The sequence below is a fragment of the Nestor notabilis genome, unplaced genomic scaffold (assembly GCF_000696875.1).
Source record: "Nestor notabilis isolate BGI_N333 unplaced genomic scaffold, ASM69687v1 scaffold6475, whole genome shotgun sequence".
Taxonomy (NCBI): domain Eukaryota; kingdom Metazoa; phylum Chordata; class Aves; order Psittaciformes; family Psittacidae; genus Nestor; species Nestor notabilis.
Window position 1 is genome coordinate 38985 of NW_009928731.1, and position 11921 is coordinate 50905.

Genomic DNA, 11921 nt, shown 5'->3' on the forward strand with positions numbered 1-11921 from the left:
CTAGCTAACCAAGTCTAGAGAAGTGACTTGCCTAGCAGGTCTTCCAGCCTTCGTGTAATGGATAAGAGGATATGGAGTGGTTTAAAGCAGTGCTCTGTCCAGTGCAGTTTGTAATAATGCGTTGAGCACTGTCTGAACCTGGCCTTTGACAACTTTGTGCAGAATTGGGGAAGGAGAGGGGCAGTTTCAGGCAAGAATTTTTTCCATGCAGTGTAAAGTCATCTCAGAAATTCATAAACCGATTTCAGGAAATAAGAAAGAATGAAACTTGAATGGTGATCACAACATTGAAATAAAAACAAACTTTGAAACATAAAAAGGCTGTTTGCTTTGCTTCTCTCAGAGTTTGTTTCTCTCACTGCCTGTGAGTTTATTTCTCTCACAGATGGTGGTAGCTACCTTAATGGTGGCTTCCTAGCAGAGGATCTCTTTGCCTTGCCTTGTAGAGGTGACAGTCATTTTGCCTTGCCCAACTGCATGTCCCAGTTCAAGTCAGTTTGTCACTTGGGGTTCTGTATAGGGTCAGCATAGTAATGGCGGCAGTGGTGACCCAGCAGCATAAAGTATTCTTAGCTGATCAGCCCAATAAATTCAATAATCATGAGTATGATTTTCTCTTACAGCATTTTATCTTCATTTATTGCATAAAATGGTTGCTGATCACTTATCATCTTCTATTTTCTATATATCATGCACTCCTTAATTGCTTCATTACTTTGCTGGCATATTTGGCACATGTTCATTCTCCAGTAATAAAGTAGTGTTGTGCATTTAGCTCACACATGAGATGTGTAGCTTTGAGAGATTCCCACTTGGCACTTTGGCATTATGTGATGCCCTTTTTGCAGGTGATATATCTTCCTAGAGAGATCTCTGTCAGCTGTAATTAATTAACTATTAATAGAGGTTAGCTCCTCTTTGTGGTGTGGGTAGAATTATACATCCCTACTAGGCCTAGCTTTGATTTAACCGCTGTTCTAAGTCTACTTTAGGGGATACTACATCTTCAGTTAACAGGGTAGGCTAACTTCAGAAGATTTTCTCATTGGCATCATTTTATAATCTTGCAAATTCTTCATACAGTCAAATAAACCAAAACCAGCATTGCTAGAGAATCCTCAGTGAGAGATCAAGAAAACTTAAAAGCAAAACTTGGCAGTGTTAGAAATCCTGGGCTTGCCTTAACTCAGCATTAGATTCCTGGCTGTTTCTGATCTGAACCGGTGTGTACACCTGGAAGCAACAGGCTTGTATGTCAGATGATAGCATGCTGGAGTCAGCAGCTTCCTGGAGTTTCTTCTGGTTTGTAACACAGTCACAGGTTTTTGTTCCTCAGTACTTTGGTATTTTTCTCACCTTCAAACACTTCCTACTTAACAAGATGATACAATAGCTGTAATTCTTGATATTACCATATTTAGTTAGTGCTTTTAAACTAAAAACCAAAGCAGTGTTCTGCAACCCAGTATTCCTCAAAAATAAAACCCAAAAAACCCCACAACATAACACCACCACCATCCCCCCCCAAAAAAAACACCCCACACGCAAAAAACCCAAAGACATAACAAAACAAACAAACGAGAAAAAAAAAACCAAGCCCCAAACTTTAGGACAGAATAAAGCAAATTTTGATAAATCATATAGATTGGAATGAACTAAGCACTGTCTCTCTTGGACAACAACAAAAAATTGCCCTTAACATGCATATAGAAGGAGAAATCCGGAAACCATTACTTTTGGCCAGTAATCCCCAATGCACTATTTGTCAAAAATCCAATCATCTATGTAAGTGTTATGTTTTACTTACAGATACGCTGAAATGTGTGTGAATGTATGTTTATGTGATGTAAAAGCAGTACCTTAACTTGCCTTTTCTGTCTTCTTTAGTGTTTTTTCCCAGTATTATAATAGATTGCATAAAAAAAGCAATGATGTAGTCAAATTGGTAATTCAGTTACAGTTCTTTTTCCCACTGTGGAAAGTAAGAGGATACTGTTAACGCTTACTTGAACCAAATGCTTACCTTCATTCTTCACTCCCCCTCCCCCTTTCTTTTTTAGTGGGCAGTTTGCTGTAGTGAAAAAATGCCGTGAGAAAAGCACTGGCCAGCAGTTTGCAGCAAAATTCATCAAGAAACGAAGAACGAAATCCAGCCGGCGCGGAGTGAGCCGGGAAGATATCGAGCGAGAAGTCTGCATACTAAAAGAGATTCGACATCCTAATGTGATCACCCTGCATGATGTTTATGAGAACAAAACAGATGTCATTCTTATTCTGGAACTGTAAGTAGCTTTAGAGACCTGGGGACTAGTAACAGAATATTGTTTGTTTGTTTGTTTGTTTTTTACAAACTAGATGCTTTTTCTGAGAATCATAATGATTTAATTACCACCCCAAAAGATGATCAATAATAGCCTGAGAATTCTTTATTTTTAAGTCAGAGTTGTAGCTTCTTGATTTCTACACATATTTTTCACTACACAATCTACAACAAAGGTTTGAAAAAAAAACCAAACCCAGCATATTTAGAATTTTTTTCTGCTTGTTACTTCAATCATTGTTGATGTTATGGATCCAGAGGAATGGCCTGGGGCTAATTAAACTGATACAAAGATAAGAGCAGAGGGAAATACAGATTCTAAGTGGACATTAGTTTAGCAAATTTTGTTACGCTTTATGTTTGTGTAAAGTAGCATCACAGCTTTTTCTCCCTTTTTTTTTAACCCACTTAACAGAGAAAAGAATTTTCCCAGTTCTGTCCTGCAGAAATGTAAACTGAACTTTCATCTTGTTTCATATTGCTTTAGTTCCCATTTTCCATCCAAGGTTATTGTTAGTGGATTGAAGTAAATAAGTTGTCAGGAGACCACTTCTGCATTGTTTCAAGTCTGGCTTCCAGTTCCTCAAAGATTGCAAGTTTAGAAGTTAAGCATCACTCACTCATTACAGTTTGGCAGTATCTCCTGGTGAGACATGCATATCTTTACATCAGGTGCATACCTGATACTGTGTAATTGGTATTTCTGCTGTGTGATTTGATACCAGATTCTTGGACAGCACTTGTGTCTTTTCCTTGGCTGTTCATGTAACTTTTCTTATGAAGGGTATGTCTTCCTGTTTACTAGCTTTGGTGAATGTTATTTTCACTTACTTTACAAGGATACTTCAGTTTTGTGTGCTTTCAATAACATATCTGTAGATTTACAGCATAGATTTTAAAAGAAAACTGGAAAGTAGCTGTTGGAATTTCATCTTTTCTGTGGTATGTACATGCATGATACTACTTTACAACATTAGCACATACTTGTACACTTCTAGTCCAGCGTGTGATGGTTTACTGTAATACTTGTTGTACTCTGGGTTGTTTTTTCAGTTCCAGAAGTATACATTTGCATTAGTTTGTCAACTTGGGGTAATTTAAGCAAGTGTGGCGGTTTTTTTTAAACAAAGCTTAACTCTCATCCTGTATGCAGTAAAATTACCTTATATTACTGTCAGAATATCTACTACTCCTGGTTTTTGTTCAGAGCTCTTTAAATGTGTCATGAATAAACAGTAAAATTAGTGTGATCCTTTCTGCTCTCCCCACTTGATACTAGCTATCACATTCCTTCTGTCTGTTACCTTATATCGCTGCTTCTGCAGTGCTTCTTTCTGCTCTGTAGTCTGTCCAGCTGGTATCTGGCCAGTGTCTGGACTTGAAAGCTCTGAGGGAGACACGGTAATCATGGACAGTGGTAGGAAGAATGGTGCTGTTCTGCACCCCCAACCCCTTTCTACATGGATAGGAACTCTTTTGGCAGCAAGGTTGCTGTGTCTGTCTGAGTGTATCTGCTGAGGTTCACTGAATGGAAGCAGATATTGCTTCTGTAAATGTGTGTTAATATTTCTTAACATTGATGGTGTGAAGCTCAGCAAACTACTGGCATTAGAATTTAACCAGTTGTTTTGCCTAGTTAACAATCCTCATATAATTTCATCTGGAAACTTTTTTTTCCCACTTCCCAACTGCTATGTGAGACTTTCAAGTTTAAGTGCTGTTTGGGATATCACGAAGGTAATGCATTAATTTAGTTACAGGGTTGATGAGGAAAAGATGACACATTTGTGATCCCTTTGAAAACTGAATTTGCTAATTGCTATAAAGTTTTGTCATTCTGAAAATCACTGAGACATTATGTAAAGCTACTCAAAAGGCAAAAAATTGTCATTTCAGTTGCATGCTTAGAAACTTAAATATGTAATCCCTTTCTTCTAATGTTCAAATATTCTGATTTTGCCTAGAGACTTACTCCCCTGGCATTCTTTGCTCTTGGAGAACAATTTCAAACAAATACAAAGCTGAAAGCTCATTAAATAACCTGTTTTGCTCTCCTCAGAATCCATCCTAAGTGGCCGCCTTCCCTTCTGCTCAGAACATAGCATTTTTCCTGGGACTCATGTTCCTTTATGACTTGAGCCAGTATACCACATACAGACAGAATTTTGTGTAACTTAATTTTTCTAGAATTTAGAGAGAAACTAAAAACTCAACATTCCAGCTATGTATGGGAAATTCATGGCAAAACAAAAGCCCACAGGAAACACTGGTTTAATGTCAGTAAGCAAGGGTAGCAACACGAGCAGTGGTGAGGAAAAGTATCTCTGGTTTCTGTTCTTGGTAGAAGCTGCAGCCCATAGACATCAAGCCACTCGGCCACCCTTTTGGTGGCTGCCAGATGTTGACATCCACAGTCTCAGGGCAGCAATGACTGTTGCCTGTTCACTATTGATTTTTATCTCTTGGTTCAGCAAGAGGTTTACAGTATTGCGTGCAGCCTCCTAAACATTTTCATGCATTATTAGTCAGCTGTTTCTCAGATGTGACTGACTGTACAAATTTTCACTTCATTCCCTTGTGGTAAATATTACATCAGCCAGCAAAGTATTCAATGTGGTGATTTGTATGCAGAAATATGTAGGCAGTTAGTTAATTATTAAGGTTGCAAGGTCCTCACAACACTGAGTGCAGAACAGAGCTGCATATGAAAATCTTTATCCACATAGATGTCTGGAGTTTTCTCTCTCAACTACCGTAACTCATAAAACTGACCTAGACAAAAAAAACTCCAAATCAAAACAAAAAAAACCCTGAAATATTTTATTTCTGAAACAGTCAAATACGTCCTTAAAAGATTAGCAGTTAGACACAAGCATGAGATATCCTTGAACAGCCTTCTTTATCTATAGTCGTTTGGTATATTTAGAAAAATCAGGCATATTTTCATATTTCTAGGTTTTACTTAAGGGCAAGTGTCTCCTTGATTTGGAAATAACCTTTGAAAATCCCATTCGATGAATTCTTTCATCATCTCGCAGGGATGTTATCTGTGCATATTACATGCTAACTGAAGACATTGTCTCTTCCTCATCTAGCTTAAAACTAATAGTTTTTTGTGTTTTTTTTCTCCTGTCACACAATTAATTAATTAGTCAGAATTCTATAGTACTTTTTTCTATCCAGCTGCAGGAAGTACTCTCTGTTATTTGTTAGCTATTTCAGTGAGTTCTGCTGAAGCTATCGTTTTATCAGACTTCACAGAGTAGAAAACACAGATGCTTCTGTTGCACAGTAATGATTATTTTCTTTCCTCAAGCATGTTTTGCACCTACTTGGTTCCCCTTTTGCTGACCTTAGATGCATGATCTTACTCGTCTGTTGTTTTTTTCCTTCCACTTTATTATGTTTTCATTTAGACTGTGGACCTACAAAATATACTGTGTGTGGTGCTTTGCAGAGCCTTGGTTATGGTTTCTCAGTTCAACTGCAATGAAAAAGTACCCTTATCTTAAACTATATAGTAGTTCCTTAGAATGCTCAGAAGTAATGCAGGTGGTCTCACCCTTTAAAATAGCTTGATAGCAATAGCTGACTCTTTTCTGTCGGAAGCTGTGGATGTACTTTTTCTCTGCAAGAAGCATACCTTCATTTCTGAATTGGAAATCTTAAGTGAAGACAGCTCTTGTAGCATAGTTCTGAATGATGAGTAACTTGTTGAACTGCCAAAAAGAAGAAAGCTTTGAAAGTCTCAGCTCAGAAAGAGGAATGACATTGACTTACAAGTCATCGTGTGTTAAATTCTAGGGTTTATGCTTTTTTAAAAAGTTAGTTCCTGTATACTTTCTTTAAAATTTAGTCCTGTGCATCACAATGTCTGAGATTTTCCAACTTATTGGTACTGTCATAATATTAACCAAACAGAACAGAGCAAGAAGAGGAGGAGGATAGATTCATGTATAAATATTCTAATGATCTTACAAGCTGCTCATTAAAGAGTAAATAAGAGCAAATAATTACAAACTCTTTAAATTTCTATCTTACTGGGAGCTTGTTCAACTTTTTACATTTATAATAGCGTAACATCCAGAGAAGCTTGGCGTCTGCACAGGGTTTCGTTAATTTTCAGTTGTCTTTTGATATCAATAGCTCTGAGGTTTTTGTTAATTCTACCTGTGAGTCATAAGAAAGTTGTTCCCCAGTGGCCTTGTACTGAATTTTGAGAGGAGGACAGAATCTTTGGTGTTTACTGGGAGGTAGCAGCATGTAAGCAATCTCTGCAATGCTAATCTGTGAATGTCCCAACATTTTACTCCAAAATCCCAAACTGTGGGCCCACAGATAGATGCACAGAGGACGTGCAGACAGGCGAGAACGAAGGCTTGGCAGGGCTGAAAACAAAGGAGCTAGAGCCAGTGTGACTCTGCAGTGCCCTGATCACATCATGGAGGGAGAGCACTTGGCTTCTGAGCAATGCAGTCCCTGAGCAAAATGCATGGCATTCTTTTATGCTAAGCCCAAATGCTCCTCGTATGTTAAATTTTAATGTCTTAGGCATGATCAAAATGCTAAGGCTCTCCACTGGGCCTAAGTGTCTGTAACCATGTGCATTTTCCAGACTCTGGGCGCTTAGGGAACATTGGTGATGAAAACCTAAATACCAGCTATGTTTGGGGTCAGGAAATATTCGCAGGAGTGTTCAGGCCTCCCTCTTAGTGGGACTTAACTGCTTAAATCTTAGGCTAGAGTTTAGTTCCTGTGTTCTGGCTGGCTGTTCTGAGTCTAATGCTTTTCTTGATTAATATAACTGAAGAATTCAGTCACACTAAAGAGGTTATTTCATTGCAGGTGGTGTGTCTAATGGAAGCTGGACAAAGGAAAATGATGAGGCATAGCAATGCTGTAACATGTCTTGATATTTCTGGTAGCTAGATAAAGAAAAAAAACCAAGTGCAGTGTTGTTCAGTGAGTAGGAAACAACTAACAGCCTTGTTCTGCTCTTTTAAAACATGTGGTACTCTTTGTACTTCTGATGAGTGGGTTGGTAACTGCACAATTCATAAAGGTTGTGAAAAGAAGTGGAGGTAAAACCACTTAACCTTAAATAAAACAGAAGTAACAATTTTTCAGTCTAGTCTTGGGCTGGTAACTTCTGTTTTGAAATAACGGAAAGGGTCATATAAGAGCCATTTGACCACAGAATGCTTAGAGAAAGCATTTCTTTTGCTGTTGACATGGATTAGAGAAGAATTCAGATAATTTATCAAATTGAATCTGCTTTTAAAAAATAAAATGGTTGTGAGATTCTTTAATTTTACTTGTTTATGTTGTTTCAGAATGTAAGCAAGGTAAGTTAAACTTTGTAAGCTTCAACTTATAAGGTTAATTTTCTTCAAACAAGGGGTTTGCATTTAGGTTTGGGGGTTTGTTTGTGGTTTTTTAACTTTATTAGAAATCCTTAGATAATCATTAATTACCATTTACGTGCTGTTACAATATGAGCAGTGTGATCAACATGGCATATGACTGAGTTGTTATAAGGTGACTGAACTGCCTGTGAAGGTTAATTAGTTCTAAGTTCCCTGTGTAGGTTCCCATAATGACTTCCCCTGAGATCTGGTGATCGATTCCGTTTCATAGTTAAGAAAGTCTGGCAACTTGCAAAAGCATTATCCAGAAATCCTTCTTCCACTGAGGTGATGTGTTTTCATTTCCAGAAGGAGATGTGTGGGTTGCAGACCTTCCTTTGAGAAGGCTTGTGAAATGCTTTTACCACTGTGGCATTTTATAAGAAGGAATGCAATTGACCCAAACCTTTATTTTACTTGCATCAGTTCAGGAAAGCTAGCTCCTCTGCCTAGAAATACCAGGGAAATGACACATACGGTACCAGCTTTGCTCTTAGTGAAAATGCATGTACAAAATATTTCTAAAAACGTGCTCTGCTACTCAAAAACAATATAAAATGTAGGCATGTTATAACAATGAAAATAGATTTATTCAGCCCTTATGGCTTTCTATATTATAACATAGTCAATAATGTAACGTGTCCTTTAGGATTAAAATGCAATCTTCATCAGTCACATATTCTTATTTTATTGAGCAAAATAATTGAACAATCTATGATGACTGCAAAATTGTGACTTGCTTTAAATGTAAGCAGAAAACTTTTATGCAGGAACGTTAAAGGATTAGTGCTTTAAAGGAAAACAGTGTGTGAAGGAGAACATAGAGGCTTTGCAGCTGTAGAGGAATTAGCTGTGACTTGACTGTAATCAAACTCTTCTGTTAATATGAAGGAGCATAGGTTGTTGTCCATCAGTTGCTTACGAGCACTTTGGTGATCAGAGTTGTGTTACAGCACAGATGAACTGCTCAGAAAGCTGTCTGCTAATTCCTGCCAGCAAACAGAGAAACTGAAGAGACGGTCTGTGCTTCCAGAAGATACTAGGCATAGATACTCCAAAGTGCTCTACACGGAGAAACACTAGTGCTTGGTGAATCTCTCGCCTCTACTCCCTTGAGGAAGCAGTCTTCATACAGCCACTGGTTGGCAGCTGTCTGCTAGATGCTGACTGCATGGGCCTTGGCAGAGCCCTGAAGGCAGGATAAGAGTACTTGCATGGCTCTGGAAACCTGTGAAATGACCTGGTTTCAGACAGATCTCAGCAAGGCATTCAGGCACCAGCCATGCCATAGCTAACTTAGAAACAAAGCTGGGGCATTGTGATAGAAGTGGAACCAGACTACTGCTTGGGAGAAGGTGACATTGAAAAAGATCAGTCATAGGGGCTGATGTATGGAGTTGTCTGCCCGCTCTCCTTTAGATTAAGACTGTCTCTGTGCATGAGATGGGATGGGCTCATGTACAGTGGTGGAATGGCATTTCTGCTTGGTTTCTGGCTCCACCTCTGAAGGTGACCGTGGGGTAGTAAAATGTGGGGTGTTTATTTACTGTGGAACTCTGTTATCCTGGCTGAGGCACAGGGCTAGGCTTGAAAACACAACAGGATTTTAGGAGGTTCATGAAAACTGCAATAGCTTACGTAGCTGGTGTCTCTGTTGGCTTATTCTAATCAATTTCTTGACCTCTGACATCTGGAAGTACAGTCAAGAACGTCTAGTGATCCTTGATATATAATTTGGTAATGAAATGTGTGGAAGCAGGCTCTCGTTATAGATCTGGGGCACTATAATGCAGTGAATTAATTGTGGAAGTGAAACTTGTAAAGAAAGCTGTATTAACCCTCTATGATTTTCTTGAAGTAATTGCCTTGCAGTGATACTGTGGTTTTCTGTATACCTGTGGTGGTACAGCTTAGTATCAGACCTGCCAGAGACAGTGGGAAGGTAGGGACAAGCATGAAAAGCAACCTGTTTTACTGAGGTCCTGTGGGGCTGTGGCTGCTGGCCCTTGATGTAAGGAGAAGGCCGCTGTAAGCTTCCTGAAGCTGAGGCACCTTTCTGGGAAACTGGGCTTTTCTGAGCTTCCAGGTTGTTTTGCGTGTGCTATTTTAACATGTTACTACTCATAACTATAATACCCCACTCCTCTCATGTCTTGTGTCCCTGACAGTAAAACTAAGCAGCGAGAGAAGCTGACTGGGCACTGTGCTTGCCAGTGATGGCAGCAATCAAAGGGAGAACTTGGGGTATACTGAGCTTGCCCTCTTCAGCTGAGGAGTTGCCAACAGCAGAAGTTTCGATGGCCCACTCTTTGAGGTGAACCCGCATAGGATCTCACCCTAGGCATTAAGGGTGAGATGTGTGATGTGAAGGGAAACACTAAAATCCTGTACCACAGGTACAGCTGCTTCTGGAACAAAGCTGTGAGTATACATACATCCCATACATCCAGTCCTTCCTCACTCGCATACTCCTTAAGTATAGGGCTAACAAGTCACTTAGGGTCACAGTACTTAAGCATCTGAAGAAGCACACAGCACTTTGGAAAAATCTACCATTTTTGCCAACTAACTTCACATTTTAAGGGGGAAAAAAAAAAAAAGATTTTTTTTTTTTTTGAGCAGTTGTGTTCTCTGGACCTCAGTTTCAAGATCTGCAAGCACTAGGTATATGACCTGTAAAATACAGGTAGCATTTAATTTTCACTCTATTATAAGGCCTATCATAAAAGAAATGTCACTAAAACTAACCTGTGGCAAAGATGGGATAGTAGTCAGCAGTGCTAGAGAAAAGCCATATGTGGTCTCATGCAGTTAGCTACTCACAAACGTGACATCTTTGGGACGCATAAAAGTGCATGTACATAAAATTCATAATTTCATGCAGTGTGAACTTCAAGGATACAAAATTGCAGAAAAAGGAATGATTGCAGATAAGAACCTGAAGGAGGCTCTTTCCATTTTACACAAACACGTTTCTTTGTTGCATATCTTGAAAATAAGTAAACATTGGGAATTAAGTCATTCTTTTGGATCTAAAAGGAAAGTGTGTAATCAGTGCTACTTGTTTATAGATGACTAGTAGGTTTCACAGAGACTATCTGTCTTTTAAGATGCCAACGGATATAAGACTAACTGTAACAGCCATAAAATATACCAATACCTGTGTGACACAGTCTGTTTTAGGCTGCAGAGTGGGCAGCACAGTGTTGCAAGTTGGTATTGCTGAAAATGCATGCTTTGAGTACTTTTAAGCATCATCATGCACTTTCATTGTTTCACATAAGAAGCAGACCATGTAACCATGTGTTCGGTGCAGCCTTTGAGCCTGTTCCTCAGCCAGGGGTCCAGCTCTGCCAGCTCACCAAACTGTGTGACGGTTAGCCCAGTGACAAACCACGCTGAGTGCACAAAGGTGCTGGGGTTTGCTGTGACTGCTGCCACGGCTGCCCATGGCTCTGGAAGCAGGCACAGTGAGTCTGCCTGCTCTGCTCTGCATGGCATGGCTGTACTCCAGCTAACAGCCTCTTGGCAAATGCAGCAGACAGCCACTTGGAAACACATGGAAACAAGTTCCATGGATGTGTAAGTCCTTCAGCCCATTAATTGGAAATGAAGAGAAATGCCAGCACTGTTCAGGTTTCTGTTCGCTATCACAAAATGCTGCAGATACAGACCTTTGCCTGAAAACCTTTTCCTATTCTTTCAGTCAGAAGCAAGGAATGAGAGAATATGTAAGTGTATCCATTTGTAAGATGTTTCTGACCAGCCTCTGTAAAATAATGAACTGTGTTTAATATTTAAAAATTCCATTTTAATGTCTCTACAACAACAACAACAACAAAAAAAAACCCCACTAAAATTACCTCTCTTCCTTCCAGTCTATAATTCTTATATTTAATGGCATTTTGTTTCAGTAATTGCTTTCATGCAGAAAATACTACAACACAAGTAATACCAAAAACAATACTCTCATTATCGTCTAGGCAGCTCAGTGAAAGCTCCAAGAACTCGTTAAAATTCACTTTTCATGCAATTTGCATTACAATAATGCAGATTAAGTCTCTTGAAAAGTAGACACAATAAAGAAGTCGAACATATTTCCAGAAATTTGCACAGACTGGTTAGCTGTTAGTATATGTTAATCCCATTATTTTTCATCATCAGAAGTTTAAATCATGAACAGATTATTTTTTTTC

At 38.9% G+C, this 11921-nt stretch overlaps 1 protein-coding gene across 1 annotated transcript in view; it reads left to right on the forward strand.

The window, feature by feature from the left end:
- Positions 1-533: 533 nt before the first annotated feature.
- Positions 534-11921, forward strand: part of LOC104405808 (death-associated protein kinase 1-like) — a gene marked incomplete at its 3' end in the record, with an annotated part of 33656 nt that continues 22268 nt past the window's right edge. The window contains exons 1-2 of the mRNA XM_010014637.1: positions 534-604; positions 2061-2282. Of these exons, the coding sequence (XP_010012939.1) occupies positions 534-604; positions 2061-2282 (293 nt within the window). The remainder of the gene's footprint in view (positions 605-2060; positions 2283-11921) is intronic.